The sequence below is a fragment of the Urocitellus parryii genome, chromosome 3 (genome assembly GCF_045843805.1).
Source record: "Urocitellus parryii isolate mUroPar1 chromosome 3, mUroPar1.hap1, whole genome shotgun sequence".
Lineage (NCBI taxonomy): Eukaryota > Metazoa > Chordata > Mammalia > Rodentia > Sciuridae > Urocitellus > Urocitellus parryii.
The window spans coordinates 55875510-55897301 of record NC_135533.1 but is presented as its reverse complement, the minus strand read 5'-3'; the positions used below and the strand labels follow the sequence as shown (position 1 = coordinate 55897301).

The 21792-nt window shown below is 45.3% G+C and overlaps 1 protein-coding gene across 1 annotated transcript in view; it reads left to right on the top strand.

Annotated features, from left to right (window-relative positions):
* The window catches only part of Cdhr3 (cadherin related family member 3), a 69177-nt gene extending 48109 nt beyond the window's left edge, over positions 1-21068 (top strand). The window contains exons 12-20 of the mRNA XM_077796718.1: positions 1201-1427; positions 3838-4009; positions 6134-6384; positions 8453-8634; positions 10071-10104; positions 12526-12546; positions 14267-14315; positions 15811-16102; positions 20468-21068. Of these exons, the coding sequence (XP_077652844.1) occupies positions 1201-1427; positions 3838-4009; positions 6134-6384; positions 8453-8634; positions 10071-10104; positions 12526-12546; positions 14267-14315; positions 15811-16102; positions 20468-20477 (1238 nt within the window). The 3' untranslated portion in view covers positions 20478-21068. The remainder of the gene's footprint in view (positions 1-1200; positions 1428-3837; positions 4010-6133; positions 6385-8452; positions 8635-10070; positions 10105-12525; positions 12547-14266; positions 14316-15810; positions 16103-20467) is intronic.
* Positions 21069-21792: the final 724 nt, after the last annotated feature.

Genomic DNA, 21792 nt, shown 5'->3' with positions numbered 1-21792 from the left:
AATTTTCCTCTTGGTTTCCACTGTGATTTTTTTTTTTTTTTTTGGTCAATTCACTAAGAGAATTGAAACTTGAAAGTAGAACTTTCCCATTTCTCTATTTTCTTCACTTAAAAACAAAATAAAGACATTTTCTCTCTCTGCTCAGATTCACTGGACACTTTTTTCCTGCTGGCCCTTTATTACACTTTGATTTTCGTAGGCTTTTCCCAACAAGAAAGGACTCCTACTCCCAACTTCAGTTTGTCCTCATCTCCCTGGGTTTGAAGGTAATACTGTTTGCTAGCTCTCCTTTATAATCGAGTATATAAACTCTGGAGTGTAACAGACGTCCCCACAGCCTTTGATCTTGAGAACATGGACATTTCTTCCATATTAAAAACCAAACCAAATCTAGAGCACTCCCTCTAAAATGATCTCCTCTTCACTGTCTTCTGTCTTTATTATCGTCTCCATCTCTTGACATTAAGTCTTAAAACACTTAAAAAGAAGGTCCAAAGAAAATGCTTTTAATCCCTTATACCTCACCCAGTGAAAAACTCATTCAGCAGGAATAGGCTTTTGATGAATTCACTGCAATTATTTTTGACCACCTGCTCTGGGTCACACACTAGGTTAAAGAATAAGAGAAGCTTTCTGCCCAGGAGGAGTGTAATTTTTAAGAAAGAACTTCTATAAAACAAGGAAGCTAGAACTCCAACCGCCACACCAATGATATTTGTGAAACAGGCAAAATGGAACTGTATTTTAAAATCTACACTCTGTAATCATCAGTTGCTAAATTCTTTTTTTTTAAAAGTGCTTTTCATCTTGTTTATAAGAACAATTCATGCTCATTATAGGAAAATCTGAAAAATAGGAAAGACTTTTAGACAGCACTGTTGACAAAAAGATATGTGGGGATGGATGTTCTTTGCCCTGTTATTTATGATAACAAAATAATTGGTGCCCTCAGAGCCTCTTTAAAGGCATGAATTGTCTTTCACACCTCACAGGACTGTTTGGATCATAGAGCCAATAACCTAGTGGGTGCTCATTAGCATTATTTGAACTTAAGAGAATTGAAGATATAAAACATGCAGGGTCTGAACCGCAAGGAGTCTTCCAAAAGTCTTTCTGCCCATAGCTGTAAAGATACATGTTCCTGGGCCATCCGCTTCCCCAACCCAGTCAGGACTAATCCCAGGTGCTTTATTCCTCCAGCTAGAACCCGAGTTGGACAGGTGCGAGCAACCGATGGAGACTTCCCCCAGAGCAGCATCGTCTATTCCATCTCCTCTGGAGGGGCCAGCCCCCAGAACCCAAACATATTCTGGATTAATCCCAAGACAGGAGAACTTCAGCTAATAACAAAAGCCGACTATGAGACAACCTCCATCTACATTCTCAGAATCCAGGCCACCAATGGCGAGGACACCAGCTCAGTCACTGTGAGTACATTCACTTATCCAACTGGTTGATCAGGGTCTCTCTGCTGCAAAGAGGGATCTTCACAGGGAAAATCTGGCAGAGGCAAGGAGAAATGAGTAGTAGTGCCCAGGACATAAAGATCCACATCTGTATCTGAAGGCCAAGTTTGTGCTTGACTAGGAGAAGCACTGAGATGGATGACCAGACACTGGGTATCTGTTCAACCCACAAACCCACTTTGTGGGACAAGGTTCCTTCTAAGGCCCTTTAAATCTCACTTTGCCTTCCACGTGGGCTTGCAGTGAGATGCACATTGCTGGAAGTTGGGTGTGGTCTTATCGTTACCTGTCTCCTCTCCAAGAGTGTTTTGCCATATACACCAAATGGGGTAGATCTTACAATGCTGCTGATCTTACAAGTCAGCTTTATGTCACTATATGAAGTACCTGACGCAGGCTATTCTCACAATTCAGGAAGTTAAAGTCCATGATTAGGTGGACAAATGGATAAGTCCCATTTGTTTGGGCTCCTAGTGAAGGTGGGTGGCACGTCATGGTGGGAGTGAGTGGGTATCTCAGAAAGTGCTCACAATTTGAGCAGGAAGCAGAGAGAGAGAAGATGGGCCAGGGTCCCACACTCCCCTTGGAAGCACACCTTCAATGACCTAAGGACCTCTCCCAAGGGCCCATCTCCCACAGGTTCCACCATTTTGGTCCTTGGGGACCAAGCCTTCAACATGTGGACCTTTAGGGGACACTCCTCCAAATCATAGCTGATGTCTACTGCTGCAATGCTTTCCATCCCTTGATGCTGAGAATCCTGTGAAATGCAGATTCTTGTGAGCAGGAGTGGGGCCTGAGATCCTGCATCTCTAGCATGCTTCCCAGTGGTTCTGCTAGTCTATGGCCACATGATTGGCAGCATATCAGGGTCATAGGAGGGTCTAATAGGTCCACTGGGTCAGGGGTTAGGATTATCTGAGGACAACATCATGACCACAAAGACACAACTATTCCTTGTTCTTTCCCACTAGTAAAGTAAAAGAGCATGAAGGCAAATGGACTCTTAGCTAGCAGCAGATTCCTGTGTGATATAGACAATGACCGGCTTGGAGTCAGGAGAATGAGTTCATTTATCAACTTTGATCTTAATTTTCCAAGGGGGTCTGAACAAGGCTTATCTCTATGTCCTTATTTCGGTACTTCTTAAGCGGAAAGTCCCCTGATAAATCCAATACCCAAATAGTTCAGTTCCTCTGATGACTTGTTTTGAATTAACGGGATGATGTTTTCAATGATGTGTGAGAGACTGGGCATTGCTAGCCAAGGAAAGCTAGAGATAATTGCAGTGTTTGTTAGGCTACGGGTTTTTTTTTAAGAAAAATGAATGGACTTTACTGTGGAAGCTAACTAGAGTGAACATTTCAATTTATTCCCAGGCTCAGAAAGGGCTGAAATCCCCAAATTTCAAAAGTAGAATGACTATGACTCAAAATTCATAAGCTTTTTAAAAGGGTGATGAACTAAATGATCATATAAGTCCCTTTCAGCTGACATTCTATGATTCTTGCTGGCAGGCATCCCAGTCTATATATGCCAATTTCCCGGGCACAAAGAACTGTGATGAAAGAGAATAGACTGGCCCCGGCTTGTGGCAGGTCAGCTCCTGGGCTCAGTGTGGTGCTAATAGCCCCGGTTACAGATGCGATCCCAGCTCCACCAGACCCACTCATTCTGGCCCAGCGCTCCTCAGCCACTGCTGCATGTCAGAATCTGCTGGAGAACATGAAAAACCATGCCTGGCTCCACCCTCCTGGGATTCCAATTCATTTGGTCTGAAACTGGCTCAAGAAAGCGGAGCCAGGATTGAGAACCACCAGGGTTCTGTGTCCACCAAAGTTAGAGACTGAGCTTCCAATTCACAAGGGAAGGCAAACAAGGAAGTGCGTGGGGTCCCTGCAAATCTATACCCACTTGGGAAAAGAACTCAGCATCAACCTCAGGGAACGCATGCATGGAGGTGTCTGTGTGTATCATGAGGCTTGTGAATATCTGCATAGGCTACTTGCACACACATGTGCATGTGGGTGCAAATGGCAAAGATGTTAACAGGTTGGGATTTAGGATAGAAGAGAACTGAATTCAGATCCCAGTTTTGCCTCTTACCAGCTGAATGGTGTTAGATCAATTACCTCATCTCTCTAAGTCTTCCTTTCCTCATCCATAAATTGAAACAAAGTGGGGAGGCAGCTTGGTGGTAGAGCACTTGCTTAGCATGCCTGAGGTCCTGAGTTCTAGTCCCCAGTACTATAAAACAAACCAAAAAAAAAAAAAAAAGGAATTATCATGTATCCTCCTCTTGTGAGGTGAAGTGAGCTTAATCCATGGAAAGTACCTGGCATACAGTAAGCACCCCTTCTTGTTGCTCTAGGTCACTGTGAACATCATTGGAGAAAATGATGAAAAGCCAATGTGTACCCCCAACTCTTATTTCCTAGCCATCCCAGTGGATCTGAAAGTTGGCACAAACATTCAGAATTTCAAGCTGACATGTACCGACTTGGATTCCAGCCCCAGATCTTTTCGCTACTCCATTGGCCCAGGTACAGTATTTGGTGTGGACAGCCCTGGACCTGTCTCGGAGACAGGACTATGGCGTGTGTCCACACACTGGCCCAGGCTCCGTGTCGGGTGGGGTTTGAATGAGGAAGGAGGAATGAGTTGTTTAGTGATCCCTGTGATTTCCGTGCTCCTCTTGGCTTCCCCATCTCACCTAATTCTCCCACACCCATACACTCAGCTGTGCACAGGTCTCAGGAAGGGTGAATCCCATTGATAGTGAATCCCATCCCTCAAATTTCCAAACTATGAGTCACATGCCCCTATTAGTGTAATTTTTTTAAAATTGAGTCTAACTCCTCAACCGCCCCTTTTCCTAAAAGCTTGTCACGGAGGCAGGGCATCCCAGGCCTCTCTCTGGATAACAATAGATTAAATAGATTAAATGCATTTTGAAACTGTGTCCTCAGCAATTCTCTTCTGCGCCATTCATTTTCTCTTTAAAAATATACCATTGTGGGGGAAAAAAAGAGCACCTCTCAATGGAAATTAGACCAAAATAGCTCATCTAATGAAGTGCTGGGGCCAGAGATTTAAACCCAAACAAGCAGAGCAATTGCACAGGAAAGAGTAAAAATCCATCTCGGCCCCCTGCTGAGCCCTGGCAGAGCAGGAACTTGAACAGTAGGAAGCCTCTGAGCCGGCTGTGTCACAAAACCCAGGGGCAGACACTGCCTTGAGACTGCAGTTGCTGAAGATGGAAATAATCCATACTGAGAACCCTAAGGCCTTTATGGAGCACTTTGCTGCTCAGGGAGTAGAAATTGCATCATCTCCTGCTCCATTTACTGGTTTTCAGTCGGTAATGAGTCTGGAGCCACCGGAGGAATGAGCAGGAGCCATGCCTGGGCTGGCAGCCGTCCTGCCCCAAGCTCCCTGAGCTGTGTGCTGTGAGCCCCAACAGAGCTATGTGCGTGTTTAGCGAGGAGGTGGGGTGAGGTTAGAAGGACCTGAGGCTACGCTCCATACCAAACCAAGAGACACCTTCCTTTGGGAAACTCCAGGGACATCCGGTAACCTATATGACCAGTCAGGTTCCATGAAAGGCCTGGGGAGAACTTAGCCTGTGTTAGGGATGTGACTGCTCCACTTCTTGCGGCCCACTCGTGGTAATGTTAGGGGACAGACAGATGTGAATGGGAACACGAGTTAAGAGAATAATGTTATAAAATGGGCCCACTGGGCTGACCCCGCATGCTTTCTTTTCAAAGAAGCAATTTACCTGTAGCCCTGCCTGGCCTGAGTGATCAGGATATGTCACATGACTCAGCAAACTACCTGTTCACTGCAGGAGAAATGGAGGCCCAAAATAACGTTGATAAGAGGAGCCCAAGTTACCCTGAAAGTGGAGACTTTTTTGACCAGATCCTGAAACTCTGGGAGATAAGGATAATTCCTCCTCACCATAAAATTCTCCTAACCATAGAACCCAATTAGTACTGGTCAGCATGGGCCAAGGTGACCTAGAGTTGCCAAGTCGGATGTCAGCCTGCTGTCAGTCAAAAGTCAAGGGGTGGACCTGGAAGGGACTCTCTAGAAACTTCTCTGGGATCTCCAATAAAACAAGAGTGCAGGAGAGGCACATTGTCCCTCTTCTTTCTGAGAGGACCCACTCTCTTCCTTGACAGTGTCCCCTTTCCCTTTTCCTATCCCTTCAACAACCGATTCCTGTTACTCTGAGCAACATGTCTGAAATATTTCTGACTTGATTACAATAATCCGGGTTTGAAGTGGGGGACTTTGCACCTTCTCAGTTTCTCAGAAGTCCTCAGCTCTGTAACAGTCTGAGAGTGAGTTCCAAGTTATTGCTAAATAAATCCTGGATTGTCAGCTAGTGGGGGCTGTACCATATTATTAAATCTCTTCTGCCTGATGGCACCTAGGACAGGTAGGCTGTGGTGCTTTTCTACTCATCCTTGTTTGCAGCCACTCTGCTTATAAGTGAGTTTCCTTATACTGATGAAATCTCCCATGCAGCCATGACCCAGCCCTGGTGCCTCAGTCACGCCGTCCACCCTCCAGTGTGGACATTCAATGCAGTTTTCTTCTAAACCTCTATCTGCACTCTTCTTTCTTTTACCAACACCCTGGTATCACATCTCATTTAGGCAATATCAACAGTCACTTCACCTTCTCTCCCAATGCTGGCTCCAATGTCACACGTCTGCTGCTTGCGACCAGCTTTGACTATGAGGGTGGCCTTGATAAGATCTGGGACTACACACTACTTGTCTACATAACTGATGACAACTTGCTGTCTGGCAGAAGGAAAGCTGAGGCTCTTGTTGAAACAGCGACGGTGACACTGAGTATTAAAGTCCTTCCCCACCCCACCACCATCATCACCACCACCCCCAGGGTAAGCACTTGGGGGTATGGAATCCTGAACCACGTGCCCTTGTGGTTTATATCAATAGAGCCATTTGATCCAGGAGAAGAGTGGATGGGCTACAAAGAATTGAGGTATTAGGCTGGATCAGAGTGGCCACCAGGTAGGTAAAGCCCTGGCTGAGACCTTGGACCCTTGGAACTTTTAACGTTACAGCCATCCTGGTTTAAAAAAACAAAAAACTACCTTCAGTAGATGAATGGATAAAGAAATTGTGGTATATATACACAATGGAATATTACTCAGCATTAAAAGAGAATACATCATGGCATTTGCAGGATGGAGTTGGAGAATATCATGCTAAGTGAAGTTAGCCAATTCCAAAAAACCAAAGGCCAAGTGTTTTCTCTGATATATGGATGCTGATCCAAAATGGGTGTGGGGGGAACCATGGGAGAAATGAAGGAACTTTAATAGGGCAAAGGGGAGGGAGGAGAATGGAGGGGACAGGGGGTAGAAAAGATGGTGGTGGAATGAGATGGACATCATTACCCTAAGTACATGTATGAAGACATGAATGGTGTGATACTACTTTGCGTATAACCAGAGAAATGAAAAATTATGCTCTATGTGTGTACTGTGAATTGAAATGCATTCTGCTGTCATATATAACAAATTAGAATAAATAAATAATTTTAAAAAAAGAAATGCAAATTTTCAGACCCACTCCAGATTATTGTTATGATTAACATTATCGTTATTGTTATTGGTATTGGTATTATTTTGTGAAACTGGGGATTGAACCCAGGAGTGCTCTACCACTAAGCTACATTCCCTGCCATTTTTTGTTTTACTTTTTATTTTGAGAAAGGGTCTTGCTATATTGCCCACACTGGCCTTGAATTTGCAATCCTCCTGCTTCAGCTTCCTGAATAGTTGGAAATATGCCACCATGCCCAGTCCACTCCAAATTATTAGTTATACCTCACCCAACCATGATCTCCAAGGAGGGAGGCTGGAACCTGGAATCCCTAACCCCATCTCTAGACCCATTGGATCAGAAACTTGGTGGTGGGGGCCAGCAATCTATGCTTGTAAAGGGAATTCTGTTGTGCATGAAAGGTTGAGAGCTACTGACTTAGAAGGGGAGACAGATTACAATCAAGCACACCAATTAATAAAATAATTGTAGATTGTGGTAATTGTTAAGAAAAAAATAGCAGGTGCCATAAAAGAGAAGAACGAGAGAAACTTGGAATCTGACAAGATTATCTCCCCTGCCCCTCGGAGGAACTGGTCTCTCTTCTTTTGTCCCCTTCCTTCTTCTCCTAGTAAAAGTTGCACCCCTGGTCAGAGGCCCCATATTTATAGCATACCAGAGAAAGTGAGTGGAACCTTAGAAAACTACCTACCACGGTGGCCAACTTGCACTTGGCAGAGTCTTCCTGGGAGCTGGGTACTGTTTCTCTCCTGTGCTCCAGTGGATATGACCCCCCATGAGTGGGGCCAGCAAGCTTAAGGACTCTTTGTGTAACTAGTAGGCTCCCTTGAGAAAGGCATTGCCACCTTTCTTGGGCTTACAGCATGACCTAGTTATGGCATCTCCATGGCTTGTTTGCTGTGTCTCCTGCTCTAGGAAGCAGATGCTGAACTCGAGGCTCCACTGTGATAGCAGCCCACTCACCTGGCAGCGCCAGCTGTCTCCAGTGAACACTGAAAAGCCTACGAGGTGTTAGAAAAACAGCTTTCGTGGTTCATGCCTTCTCAGTGAGAGACAAGGGCTATATTAGTCCCTGGATTATGCTGTTATTGCAGAAAAACAGCCAATGGATCTTTTAGCTTTGGGGAAGGGGACAAGAGACAGAATGAAATTAGGCCTGGAGTTGCTTTTCATTTCTCCAATTTTTCTGGGTTTGGGTCTAATGCGTGCTTTCAAAGACTATAAACACGGCAATGGGTGGAAGCAGCAAGAACAGGGCAGATAGATGTCGGTGTAAGAGCAGGAACAGAGTGGAACGAACACACACACACAGGGAGAGTGCTTAATGTCAAAGATGCAACCACCCCCTGCTCACACTCGGGCTCTCTCTTGTTCAAGCCCAGGATCACTTACCAGGTCTTCAGGGAAAACGTGTATTCTCCATCTGCGTGGTATGTGCCTTTCGTCGTCACCACAGGCTCCGTGTTGCTTCTGGGTCTCTTGGTGTCTCTGATCATCCTGTTGGCCAAAGCCACCCACAGATGCTGTCCCTGCAAGACGGGGAAGACCAAGAAACCTCTGTAAGTTGCTGTGGGCTGGGATTTCCTCAGGATTTTTCAACAGGACAGGATTCCTGGAGTGACAGAGGGAAAAGGAGATAGGGAGGAGGAATCCCAGCTGCCCTTGGGCCTGGTGTGCCCTCTTTGTCGTAGGTGGGACCAGGAAACCATTCCCTGGACTTTCTCTGAAAACCTGCTCTGTCCCTGATGGGATTTCAGTGAAATTGGGCTGTCAGCCTTTTGGTGACCTTGTTCTGCATAAAAGCCTCAGAAAAGCCCTGTTGTGAGTAGTGACAGAATACAGCTGTGCTCTTATTTGTAGAACATTAATAGGAGGTGGTGGAATTAAAGGAAACACAAGAGCAGATAAGGGAATTAAACTTTTGGCTCTCATGATGCAGTTGGGCTTGTGCATAACTAAACCATTATCGTTCTTTGCCTGGATCTCAGGGACTGTACACACAGGCCAGTTTTTCTCCTCGCTGTTCTCTCCTGTGGACACATAGGCCTCTTATTGTGACAACTTGTGGAGTGTCCTTTCCTGGTTAAAGTGAGGTAGTAGTGTGAGCAGAACATTGAATTGTCACAGACTTCTCTCAGAGCCACTTTTCTTGTGTCTCAGTAACTCCTACTGTTTGAGCATGGTGAGTCTGAGTGATAACCAATTAAATAAGCAGATTCAAAAAAGCACTTTGCACTGTTCCCTGGTATGTAACAAATGGTTAAAACATCATAGTCATTATTTTAAAAATTTTATTGCATTATTTTTCACAGCTAAGACCCAGTGAGTTTAGGATTCTAGATTTCAAGTTTGGCTTTGCACCCACGTATCTTAGAATATTGAAACCACTGAGTCTCAGGATTCTCAGTTGCAAAAAAGGAGAGGTAATAAGATTGATCTGCCTTTTAAAGGTATTTTTTAAAAAATATTTTTAGTTGTAGATGGACACAATATCTTTATTTATTTTTTTTTTTTTGAGTGCTGGGAATCAAACCCAGTGCCTCACACATGCTAGGCACGCACTCTACCACTGAGTCACAACCCCAGCCCTCTTAAAGATATTTTTAAGGTTAACTAGTAACTTTCAAATAATTTAAAACCTATGGATGAAAGATTATATACAAGTAAAATGCATTAGCAGATAGATGTGCATTGCATTTTGCCATATTTATTTGGGAAGTTGCTATTGGCAACCTTGACTTCAAGGTAAGAAATCCTTGAGTATTTGCTGAAATTGAAAAAGACATTTTTGTTTGGACTGTACTCACAAGTTGACTTAAAAAATTATCCTAAGGCTGGTGCAGTGGAACATGTTTGTAATCCCAGAAGCTGAGAGAGAAGGATCACATGTTTGAGGCCAACCTTAGCAACTTAGTGAAAACCTGTCTCAAAAGAAAAAAATAAAAAGGGCTGGGGATGTAGCTTAGTGGTAAAGCTCTCCTGGTCAAATCCCCAGTACCAAAAAGAAAAAAAAAAATGATTCTAAAAGAGTGACACTTAAGCTTGTAAGGATGGTGTTATCCTGTGGTGGCATTTGGGTAGAAGTTCTTGAAGGAAGTAATCCAATAGACAGTGCAACTCACACGGAATAGATGGCTAAATGTTAAATATGCACCTTGAATCTGGTAGTTTTAACTTACAATCTTAAATACTGTTTCCAGCATTGTTGACTTAAGAAAAAAAACTAGCTAGAAATTTATACCCAAACCTGACCTCTTTAGAAGTAAATTGTACCATGTGACCACCAGCATTTGTCAAACAGCAAAGAATCAAAATTAGAATCACAGAAGTATAGATCCGAGTGTATTAGTCGGGGTTCTGCACAGTCCAAGAGGCTGAAGCATCAGAACAAGAGGGATCAGTGATGCTACCCCAGTAGACCAAAAGGGTTCTGGAAACTCCCTGGAGAATCACTGGCAGAGTGTGCTTTGGAAGAGTGAAGAAGGGAGAGTCTGATATCCTCAGGCGATAGCAGAAGCCATCAAGAACCCATTCAAGAAGAATTGAGCCTGCATCTGCCCTGGCTTCCTTGTTCTTCCAACTTTTATTCTATCCAAGCCACCATGCTCCTATTGGATGGTGCTGCTCATGCTTAGGGAGGGTCTCCACTCCAGTTTGCTATCCCAGTGGCAATCATTCCTAGACACACACTCATTGACACACCCAGAAGCCTCTTAATCATCAGCATATTTTAATCCCATCAGGTTGACAATTCAAATTAACCATTGTACCATTAAGATTATCAGGAGAGGGGTCTTAGAGTCCAGATCTAGTTCGTTCTTCATGTTACAGGAAACGAAATTTAACTGCCAGCCCTCAAACTGCCATCTGTGAGCCAACCCCCCTGCTCAGCTAGTTCTGTGACCTGGTGATCACGCCCTGGCCGGGTGTCCTCAGCCGAGTCGTCATATTTCCTGAATTCTATAAAGCAATAGTAGTCAAATTTTTCAAACTACCCAAACCTCCCAAGGCCAAAGCCATTGGTGACAACGCCACTTTGTTTGGATCAGGGGCAGTTGCCAGGTCTTCTTTTTGGCCCCCATACCTGATCCCTTTTGCAAATCAGCCCCTGAACCCCAAGCAACACAGTTGCCCAAAGGACCCTATGTGATCTTGTGTTCACCTGTGTGGACCACTTTCAGGTTAATTAATACCCATTATTTTTCTTCCCCATAGGGCAAAGAAAGGAGGTATGTACAGTGCTTATTCCCTTTTTTTTTTTTTTTTGCTTGCATGCTCTGTTGTACTACATAAAAAAAGGACCCATCAGAGCCAGTTGGCACAATTGTATGTTGGTGAGTTTTTAGCAGCTTCATTGTTGGTAGAATGAAGCACAGGCCAGATGTTGCTGGAGCACAGGAAGGGCTGGGTGCATGATGCCTTTGGCCTACTGGGATAACTCCTGTGGGCCCTGCCTGCTCCCACCCAGGGTCATCTCCAGTCAGTTTACCTTCTGCACCCTGGGCTTGTTCCCCACTGAGTGGGACAGGAATAAAGAATCCTCCATGCGTTAAACACAGTATCTACTCAGTACAGCACATGGAGGGGCATGATCCCTCCTGAGGATAGCTAATGCTCTGTCTTGGACACCTGCCTCTTTTGAAAGAACAAGTGAGATTTTATTCTCAGGCTGCAATGGATCTGATCATTTGCACAAATTATTTAGGTCAGACTAGTTAGAAAGAGGGACCGAGGGCAGCCAGATTAGCCGGGAGCTGAACAATTTCAGGAAAGTTTGTAAATTGAGCCAGGTCTGTTTGAAAGCTCTAGGCTTGAGGAAGTGTCTCGTCCTGCCCCTGGCCAACAAGTTGTTGCCTGAAGGTGACCCCAGGCTAGTGGGAGAGACAAGATATAAAATTGAAAAGTGTGTTAAAAAAATGTTTGCCTTAGTCACTCCATCCACAGCATGTGTCTGACGTACATAAAGCACGTACATCAGGGTTCAAAATTTGATCATAATGATTATTGATCATATTAAATGAGATGACCTGTGAAATTTCACAAACTGTTTCCAATCCCAGTTATTTTTGAAGAAGGGCATAGATGAAATGAAAAGAAAAAAAAATCCCCACATATGAGCGAGTGTATCAACTCAATCTTTCTTTCTGATCTCTAAGTCTATTTGAAAGCTAATTTTGTAGGTCCCCCCAGAAACAATAAGTTGGAAAAATAGTTTAAAAATTTAAGTGTGTGTGTGTGTGTGTGTGTGTGTGAAAATACATGTGCATATTTTTCTGAGAAGATGGAAAGCTATCAGTGTCTACAGTCAGAAAAATTCTTTGCCTTATCTGTAAGACTGGTTTCAAAGCCTGTTTAGGGTTTATCTCATTGTGGGGGTAGAATTTTAAGGAAAATTTAACACCCAAGAAACTTAACTGCTGCCTGTTCTCTTCCCTGCAGACATGAAGAAGGCAAACAGAGAGGTTGTGGTGGTGAGTGTGGTCAGCCACAGGCACCTGACTTGGGTGCTGGCTGGTGGTCCTGTGGGGGTGTTTGTCATTCAGGGAGGTATGGTATTTGGCCACTGGAACAGCTTGCTGTGTGACAGAGTTCCTGATAGAATTCCTTCCCTCCACTGAGCACGTCTGCTGATGCGTTTACAGAAGCACTGACTTTCATAAATATCGGGTCGTGGTGTTTACCGTCTCCACCGGCTCTCCAGCAGAGTGTGTTGGAGGAGTGGAGGTTAAAGACCCCAACTGGCACTTCAGTTTCCAGTGGAATTTGATTTTTCTTTGCTGTTTCCACAACCTTGCAGAAAAGTGATAGAGAAAGAGCACTGCTATCTATGGTCCAGGCCTATCGCGTAGCCACGTGGCCTTAGGGACCCCTCAGCTACTTGGAGCTTTAGATTCCTCAGTAGTGAAATGGGAGCAAGGTCACTTGCCCTGAGATAACAGTTGGGGAAATATGGTGAAAATTGTTGGGTGTCACACAAATGCGGAGTTTATAGGGTAGCTGGAGAGTTACCCTGCCACGTCACCCTGTCTCTCACCGAGACTGCTGTCCTCACTGGGCTCACTGGGAAGTGATGGAACTTGAAGGTGATTCTCCCTTCTCTTCCCCCATGACGAGACTTCATTATGAGCCAAAACTCTGTATTTGGTGAATGAGCACCGTGAGGTGGTTGATGGGGTACACTGGGATTTTTGCTTCAGGCCCATTATCTTAGAGCTTGGACCTCCTTGTTGGTCTACAAATGGGGAGAAGAAGCAGACTTCAGTCTTTGTGGTCTTATTGCCTAAGGCAAGTACCCTTGGGTATGCCTCTCAGAGATGGTCTTAGAACTAGGTAATGCTAAATTAATCTATTAAATAAATAGGTCCTCGTGACTATAAAAAGTGGGGCTGCTTACCTGATCCAGTGGACGAAACCCATGTAAATCCCTATACCCTCTCTTCAGAGTTGGGGAGCTGTGGGGAAGGAGAGGTGATTATGTACAAATGTGATGAAAATACAAAGACCAGAGGTCCTCTAAGTTGTAAATGCCGTCCTCATTAGCATACTAAAGACCCTGTGTATGGCATCATGGGAAGGAAGGGGGTGCCATGGGGTCAGGGACAGGTGCATTTTGGACACAAGTCAGGTCCTTGAGGATGGCACAGAGTTCAGACTCATGGACCTGAATGAGACTGTGCATTGGCCTATTTGGGGTGGGGGGGCAGCAGGAAAAGGCAGGAGTGCCAGGCTGGTGTGCCAGGGCCAGAGATGGGAGCTCCTGGGGGCTCCTCTGTGCCTGCTTTGCAAGTCTGCCTTGTAATGATCTCACCAAGGTGACACGCTGGGTGGTGTTTCTACTCTTCCTTTGATGCAACTCAGGTGTCACTTACTCAGGATGCTCTTTTAACCACCAAGTCTGGATTAAATGTCCCCCTCACTCCCACCTGTGTCCCATAGCATCCCACATAGCTCCTCCCATGGTCTTTTGACTGCACAGGAGCCCCCGTTCATCAGTGGCAAGTGGGCAGCAACCACACATGACTTGTTCACCCCAGTGTCCCTAACACCTAGCACAGTGCCTATCACATAGATAAATGTCAAGAAGAAGCTTTGGGTAAGGAACCCGGCTGCGGGGCTGTGAGGATGAGTGGCCTTGCCTGGGGCAGGGGAAGCCTAGGGTTGTGCTTGAAGCTGTCTCTTTCTGCTCTGTAGGAAACTGTCCAGATGAACACAGTCTTTGATGGAGAAGCTGTAGACCCAGGTAATTGACTGGCAAGGTCACCCATAAGAATGCTTTCCCTATCCCAGGCTGGTCTATGACCTTGTCCTGTTTCCTGCTCTTCACTCAGTGAATCCATCCAATCACGTTGCCTGTAGTGCAGCGCTGACACTTCTAGGCTAAAATACAACAGGAGATCCACTCTGCACACAGCGGGCGTGCAGGCTGGCAGCGCCCTCCCCTGTGGGCTTCCACTGAAGGGCTCCCGCTCAAGGACACGCCTTTCTTGCCTCCCTGCCGAATTCACAGTTTAGGGAAATGGTGAATTCAAGAACCCACTATTCTCTCTTTTCTTTCCCCCCTGCTCATTGGAACTCTCTCCCCTCCCCTCATCCTTCCTGAAAGCTTCTAGTACCATCCTATTAGCAGTGGAAGAAATGGCAAGTTTGGCTTCTTCTTTTCCCCTCGATCAGGGCCAAGAATTTCTTCTTGGTTGGCAAGATGAACATAAGGTAAAAGCTGGCCTGCAGACTCTCGTCACCCCCACGAAATCAGCTCCCAATTTAGCTCCTTTACACACATCCCTCCACTTACAAAGGCTCAATTATAGACGTGAATAAAGGGAAGGAAACCGAATCCAGGAAGCAAGTGTGCTGGCTCCCTGCCACCCTCACATGCAGACCGCTGTGGTCCTCCTCGCAAGGAGGATGGCTCCTCTCCAGTGAGAAGCTGCTGCTGTTGGAATTAAATTTCCCTCTATTATTAGGCACTTGTTACCATAATGTGCCCACATTAACATAAGTGCTGGTGGGATTCTGAGCAGAGAGGCCACTCATGCTCTACAGAAATGGCAGGAGCCGGGGCTTGACTTACACCCTATTTCCAGTGCAAAAGCCGGAGGCCTTTTGCAGTTTTTTTTTTTGTGTTGGAAAGATTTAAAAATAAGGAGAAGAAATCTGCCAATTGATTTAATGTGAACAAACACATCAGTTAGTGTCTGTGGGCTCTGACACAATCAAAATGGCTCCCTTGCCTCGTCTCCAATGGAGCCCCCTCTGTGTGTCTGAGTCCTCGAATCTCTGCTCACCTAACATAAACAAAAAAAATCAAAGTCTTGCCCTCCTTACTTGGTGAGTTCCTTTTTATAGCAGGCATCCAGGGGTCTTTTCAAACAAACCAAATAAATCAGAACATAATGGGTAACCCCATTAGAAACCGAACCTCATTTATCTGATGCCCGCAGGAGTTCAAGACTTCCTTGAAATTGCACTTGACATGGCTTTGAGGCTCTTCTGAACCTTTCCATCCACGAGGTGTGGCACATGCTCCCCGTGTGGTTTGAGTTGCGTGGTTTGGGGCAGGGGCAGCCTGGAGCAGACGGTCTGTGCTGCTCACCAACCTGCTTCTCTGTCTGTGCTTCACGTGGTGCTTGCATGTCTCATTGTTTCTTGGCCATCAGAACGATGTGGGGGAGAGGTGGGGCAAGATAGAAGTATTTGAATTCCTTGGTTTATATGATTGTATTTCTCTCCTCTAGTGACTGGGGAAATCTATCAATTCAACTCAAAAACTGGAGCCAGGAAGTGGAAAGATCCATTAAAACAAATGCCAAAATGGACAGAGCCCAGCCTTCAGGGAGCTGCAGCTGCAGCAGGGTGGGAGCCTGCAAGAAGCATAAGCAAGGAAGGAGACTGGCCGAGGGGCAAAGCCCCCACCCAGGACAGCGGCCCAAGTTCCAGAAGCAAAGACGTCAAGCTGGACACCCGAAGAACAGAAGCCCAGCCCTCACAAGAAGGACATTCTTCAAATCGCAAGCAGGAAAGTAAACAGTGGGTAGTTCCCAGGACCACCTAGCAGGAGGGGGGGGCCCTGACCCTCAGGGGGGCTGCCTCGCCCTAATTTCTACAGGGGCAGGGGTGGGCAAGGCTCAGGTGTGGAAATATGGGCCTGGCCCAGATATGGACATATGGGGCTTAGGGATTCAGATATCTGGGTCCCAAATGGGAAGGTTGACAAAAGTTAAAAGATAGGGTTTGCTCACATAATTGCCTTTTGTTGAAGTGGCACAGGAAAATTTCTTTCAGGGCTCCGAACTACAAGTGCCTCTGATCAGCTGAGACTGCTCATTTAAAAAAATGTGTTTTTTAGTTGTAGATGGACACAATACTTTTTTTGTTTATTAATTTTTATGTGGCGTTGAGGATTGAACCTAGTGCCTCACTTATGCTAGGCAAGCGCTCTAATACTGAGCCACAATCCCAGCCTGAGTGTTTGAATTCAGAACTGGCTGTGTTTCTTCTTTGCATCGACCAATAGAAAGTTCTATTCAGTTCACCCCAGCAACTGCAGAGGACTTCCTGACACAAATATTGAGGACTACCCCCACATCTGGTTTCACCTAATATTCCCATCTTCACCTATAGATGTAGTTCAACACTATACGCTTTTGTAAGTCACCTCAATTTTTTTAAATTCAAAAACAGAGCAAAGAAAAAAAGGTGAGTAAATAATGAATTGTTCACTTGGGAAGAAGAAAACACAATAGATGCTTCCAATTTTTTTTATTGAGATGTCATATTTGACAAAGATCTAAGGGGTTCAACTTGATCCTATGTAGACTTATCCTAGAGAGACAACTACCATTCTGATCTTTATTATCATAGATTCGTTTTGCCATTTTTAAATTTCATATCAACAGGGTCTCACAGGATGTACACTTTCCTTTCTGATGTCTGTGGGCTCAGCCTCACGTCTGTGGGGTGAGCCCAAGGCACTGTGTAGCAGTCATACAGCTTTCTCCATCATTGTGTCTGATGCCTTTGGATGCTTATGCCACACTTTATTTACCTATTCTATGCTTGAGTGGGTGCTTCAGCATCCAATAGCTTTTTTTTTTCTTTTTTTCTTAGCTATTATGAATTAGCACTATGAACTTTATAGTACACGTATTTTGTTGAACACAAATGCTCATTGCTTCTGAACATATACATATACCTGGGAGCAGGATTGCTGGAGCAATTGCTGAACACTGCTAAAGAGTTCCAAGTTGGTGTATCCTGTTTACACTCCAGCAGCAAGGATTGAGACTTCCAATTGCTCTGCATCCTTGTCAACACTTGGGATTGACAGGTGTTTTAATTTTAGCCATTCTGGTTAAAATGACTCTTGATCCAGGCACAGTGGTGTGTGCCTATAATCCAGCAACTTGGGAGACTGAGGCAGGAGGATCACAAATTCGAGGCCATCCTTAGCAACTTAGTGAAAACTTGTCTCAAAATATAACATAAAAAGGGCTGGAGAAGACAAGTGTGGTGGTGCAAACCAGTATTCCCAGAGGCTCGGGAGGCTGAGGCAGGAGGATCACAGGTACAAAGTCAGCATCAGCAACCGAGCAATGCCCTAAGCAATTTAGCAAGACCCTATCTCAAAATAAAAAATAAAAAGGGCCTCAAAATGAAATCATTCTTTTCAAAGCTGAACACCAACCTTATAACCACCTGCCCTGCTTCTTCCCATTTTCTGTGACTGAAGGGCACCATGGCACTCTGAGTGGGGCCACACCACAGGCTGTTGGTCTGAGCACTGAGCTGAGAGTCAATGCATTGTGATGGAACAGAAAATGAAACTCTCCAGCATGGACCTAAGCAGAGACCTGGCAAGCCTCACTTTACCTCTCTGTCCTGCTCCCCAGCTGCTGGAGCCCAAGTCCAACAACTATAAGACCCAGTGAGAGTCCATCAGAGCAGCATCCCCTTCCGGCTGGGGCATGAGATGAGAACTCACAGGCCCACAGTGGCCTGAGGGAGGCACAGGACAGCCAGCAAGTGAAGACCTTGGAGAGTGCTACTGCTTGTCGACAGTGTGCCTGGGCCACAGCGTGACTTAAAAAGAGACACATTTGTCAAATGCCCTGCTCTGGCCTAGACCAGGCATGGTTTGTTAATAAGGGTGGGTTGTCAGGGAAGTCCCTTGAATGGGGTTTAAATTTTGCAAAAGAAGGTTGAGCCGTTCATTCGTGGAGGTTAAAGTGGGTAAAGTGGCTGATTACCCATTTGAGACCTGGCAAGTCGGTGAGACCCCTACCTCAGAAGCACTCAGCTTCCGTTCAAGTAAAATGAGGCTCGGAGAAGGCTGAAGGGGCCTTGATAACAGTTTATAAGCCTATTAAGGAAGATGAGAAGGAGGGCGGGGACAGCTGTCCTTCCTTCTCCAGCAGTGACAGCACCAGAGGGAATTGTGCTGAACACTCAAAAGGAGAGATTGAAGTCAGGCTCTGGGAGGGACTTCCCCAAGACTAGCATGAAGAGCTCAGCATTTTTCCTAGTGACTGGCAGGAAGAGCTGCTTTTCTTCCAAGCTCCAAGCTGAGCACAGAGGATCCAGAAAAAGTAAGAGCGGCCCCAGGAGGCTTGGAGGAGAGAGAATCCTCCTCCCCTTTTTCTTGCACATATTTGGCTAACTGTCAGAAAGGAAATCCAGAAGTCTGAAGTCCAGGGTGGAGACCATTGATTTCTAACATTTACCAGGTTTGACCAAAAAAAAAAAAAAAAAAAAAAAAGTTACCTGAATGAAATGAAGGCAGCAATCAGTGTTTGCTTCCATTTCTCTCTCAAGGCCTTCAACGCACACGAATCAACTGTAGCCTGTGTTTACTTTTCCCATCCTGATTCATTTTAAATTTCAGTGGAGATCTTCAGGGAGCAGAGTACTAGGGATTTATTATTGTTGAGGGGCTGAACACTGGCTGAGGTTGGAGATGTTTTGTGCCCTGTAGAAAGCGGAGTCCACGCCTCAGCAGGCCTGTGTCGAAAACACATGGGATTCACAAACAAGAGATGGCGCTTCTGCTCCTCACAGTCCTCTTTCCTGTCTGTGGCTCGATTGTTTGCCTTTTTATTTAATGTGTGTATCTATGACTGAGAAAATTAAATGACAAAATGAGTGAACATTGAAAGTGATCACTATTGCAACATGGTGTTTCTCACTCAAAACTTAGTGTGTTGTAGGGGTTGGTGGCTGCCTTCCATTCACCCAGTGACACTTAAGGAGCAGCTGCATGTGCCCGTTGTGGTTACCTTAGCCAACGTGACAGCCCCAGATCCCTGCCCTTGCAGAGCTTACATTCTGTCTGCCACTGCTGAGTGTAGGTGACTAAAGAGCTAGCCCAACAGATTCTATTTCCAGTTCCATTTCTTTCTTGGTTCCTTGAGTTTCTATCCGAAAGATAAATTAACCCCAGCCTGGAATCAAACAACAATAACAGAACTTAGTGGAGAGCCCTTGTCTGAAAGTTGTTGAGATGCCCAAGTGGGGGTCATCCCTGGGTGATAGAGCCAGAGTACTGCTCCTCCACCTCTAGATGGCAGACCAGAGCCAGGTGTGACTTCTGTGTGGAAGATGAGGTCAGTGAGATATTTAATCTAAAAACTAGGGAAAAGGTCAAATATCAGGAGACTCAGATCACTGAGCCCCTCCTGTGTTTCACCTGAAGAGGGGCAAGATGGGACTCTTGTTCCAAGGGAGTCATCCAACTGATTACCAGATAACCAGCTCATGGAAGAGGCAATCAAGAGCCACCACAGAGGCGCATGCCTGTAGTCCCAGCTACTCAGGAGGCTGAGGCAGGAGGATTGCTTGGGTCAGGAGTTCAAGACCTAGAAAATACAGTTAAGACCCTATGTCAAAACAAAAACCAATGAACAAACCAAAAAATCAAACCAAAACAAACCAAAACAAACAAACCAACGAAACCCCCATCAACTTTTACCACATAGACACTTTTTGAGATGTAAATGAGAACTGGAAGAAGTGGAACAATCTCATACAACGAAGACCTGGAAACTGAAGCAGTCTTAAAAGTGAAGATGAAATCAAAGTGGCATTATGAACCTGGGCTAAAGCATTCGGAATCCTATCTTCAGTTCATTTTTAGCCAGTATTTGTCTCATGTAACCTGGACTGGCCTCCAGGGTATGTAGAAAGCACTCAACAAACATTTGTAGAATTGGGTTGAATCAAGCAGGCGTGTAGGTAGTTTTCTACCCAAGTGAAATAGAGTCACATCTTTTCTAATTATATATAGATCAACATTATCATCCTCAACAACAAATAGTGAGGGCCCACCCCACTCCACATGTTCTAGGCTCTGGGGATATGACAATAAATACAAAAATGTTCTTCTTATTTCTATTCTAGGGAGGAATGAGAGACTGAATATCCAACTGGACAATGGCTGGGCCACCTATAAAAACAGAACTCCAACTCACAGCCGCAGCAACCTGCCCAGGACACTACCTGGCTTATCTATAACCAACAACCCAGAAATCCAGCCAGCTGTGATTCAGACTTGCAAGAAGCCAGAACTCTAGCTCTAATAACAGTCCAGGAAGCCCAACAATAACCCCTGTAACCATGGAGCCCCAACAACCAGGACTTGATGAATAATTGAAAGCTTCCCTATGTTTTGTTCCTATTTCCAACCTAGAACCAACCAGAGAAAACCAAAGGTACGCCAATCACCTAGACTGCCGCCTCTAGTTAGTCCACCTATAGCTTTCCCAGGTCAACAGCGTGGAGTCAACGTGTACCTGGAACCTTCTCATTTGTCCACGTAAAGTTTTATCTCTCTCTGCCTACCTTAGGTTGCCTGCTTTACAGTTGTACCTCTCTCTGCCTACCTTAGGTTGCCTGCTTTACAGTTTTACCTCTCTCTGCCTACCTTAGGTTGCCTGCTTTACAGTTGTACCTCTCTCTGCCCCACCAAAACACCATGCAAGCTGACTCCCTCGCTCTAGCAACTTGGAATAAACAGCCTCTGCTTTTCTCTTGTGGTTGGTCTTTTGTTTATTTCTACTGGGATGACAGAGAAACAGATTTGATAAAGAAATATGATCTATCATAATGCATGCTATCTATCTATATCTCTATATATCTCTATCTATAGTGCTAATCGAGGTAAATATCATTAAAAAAAATAAACAGGGTTGAGGGTTATAGAGATCAGGATGGTCACTTAAATAGGTTGTCAAGGAAGGCCCAGTGTGAGGTGAGAATCCAGCCGTGGAGGTGTGGGAAGGAGCCATGCAGATACCTGGGGAGAGCCTTCAAGGCAGAGAGTGAAAGGACAAGGGCAAACTGAGGAACAGCAGGAGAAACCCCAAGGAGCTGAGGACCAGGGGAGAGGACTTCAGAGAAGGATGTGTGGGGAGACATGTCTGTGTCGGGGGATGCTGGAGGGTGCAGTCTGCAGGGTGTCTGTGGTGAGGGGTTTACCCAGGACCTAGGGCCTTGTGGCCCCTTGTCAGGACTTTAGCTTTTACCCCAAGAGTGACTGGGAGCCACTGAAGGCTTTCGAGCAGAGGAGTGACAGGACTTACACTCTGAAAGCATCTCTCTGATTGCTATCGTGGGTGGGACTAGACTTAAGGAAGACAAGGGACAAGTTTGGAAGGAGAGAGAGACCTATGAGGTCGCTAGCTAATCCAAAGAGGAGGGGGGTGGCGTCTTGAGCCAGGCCCCAA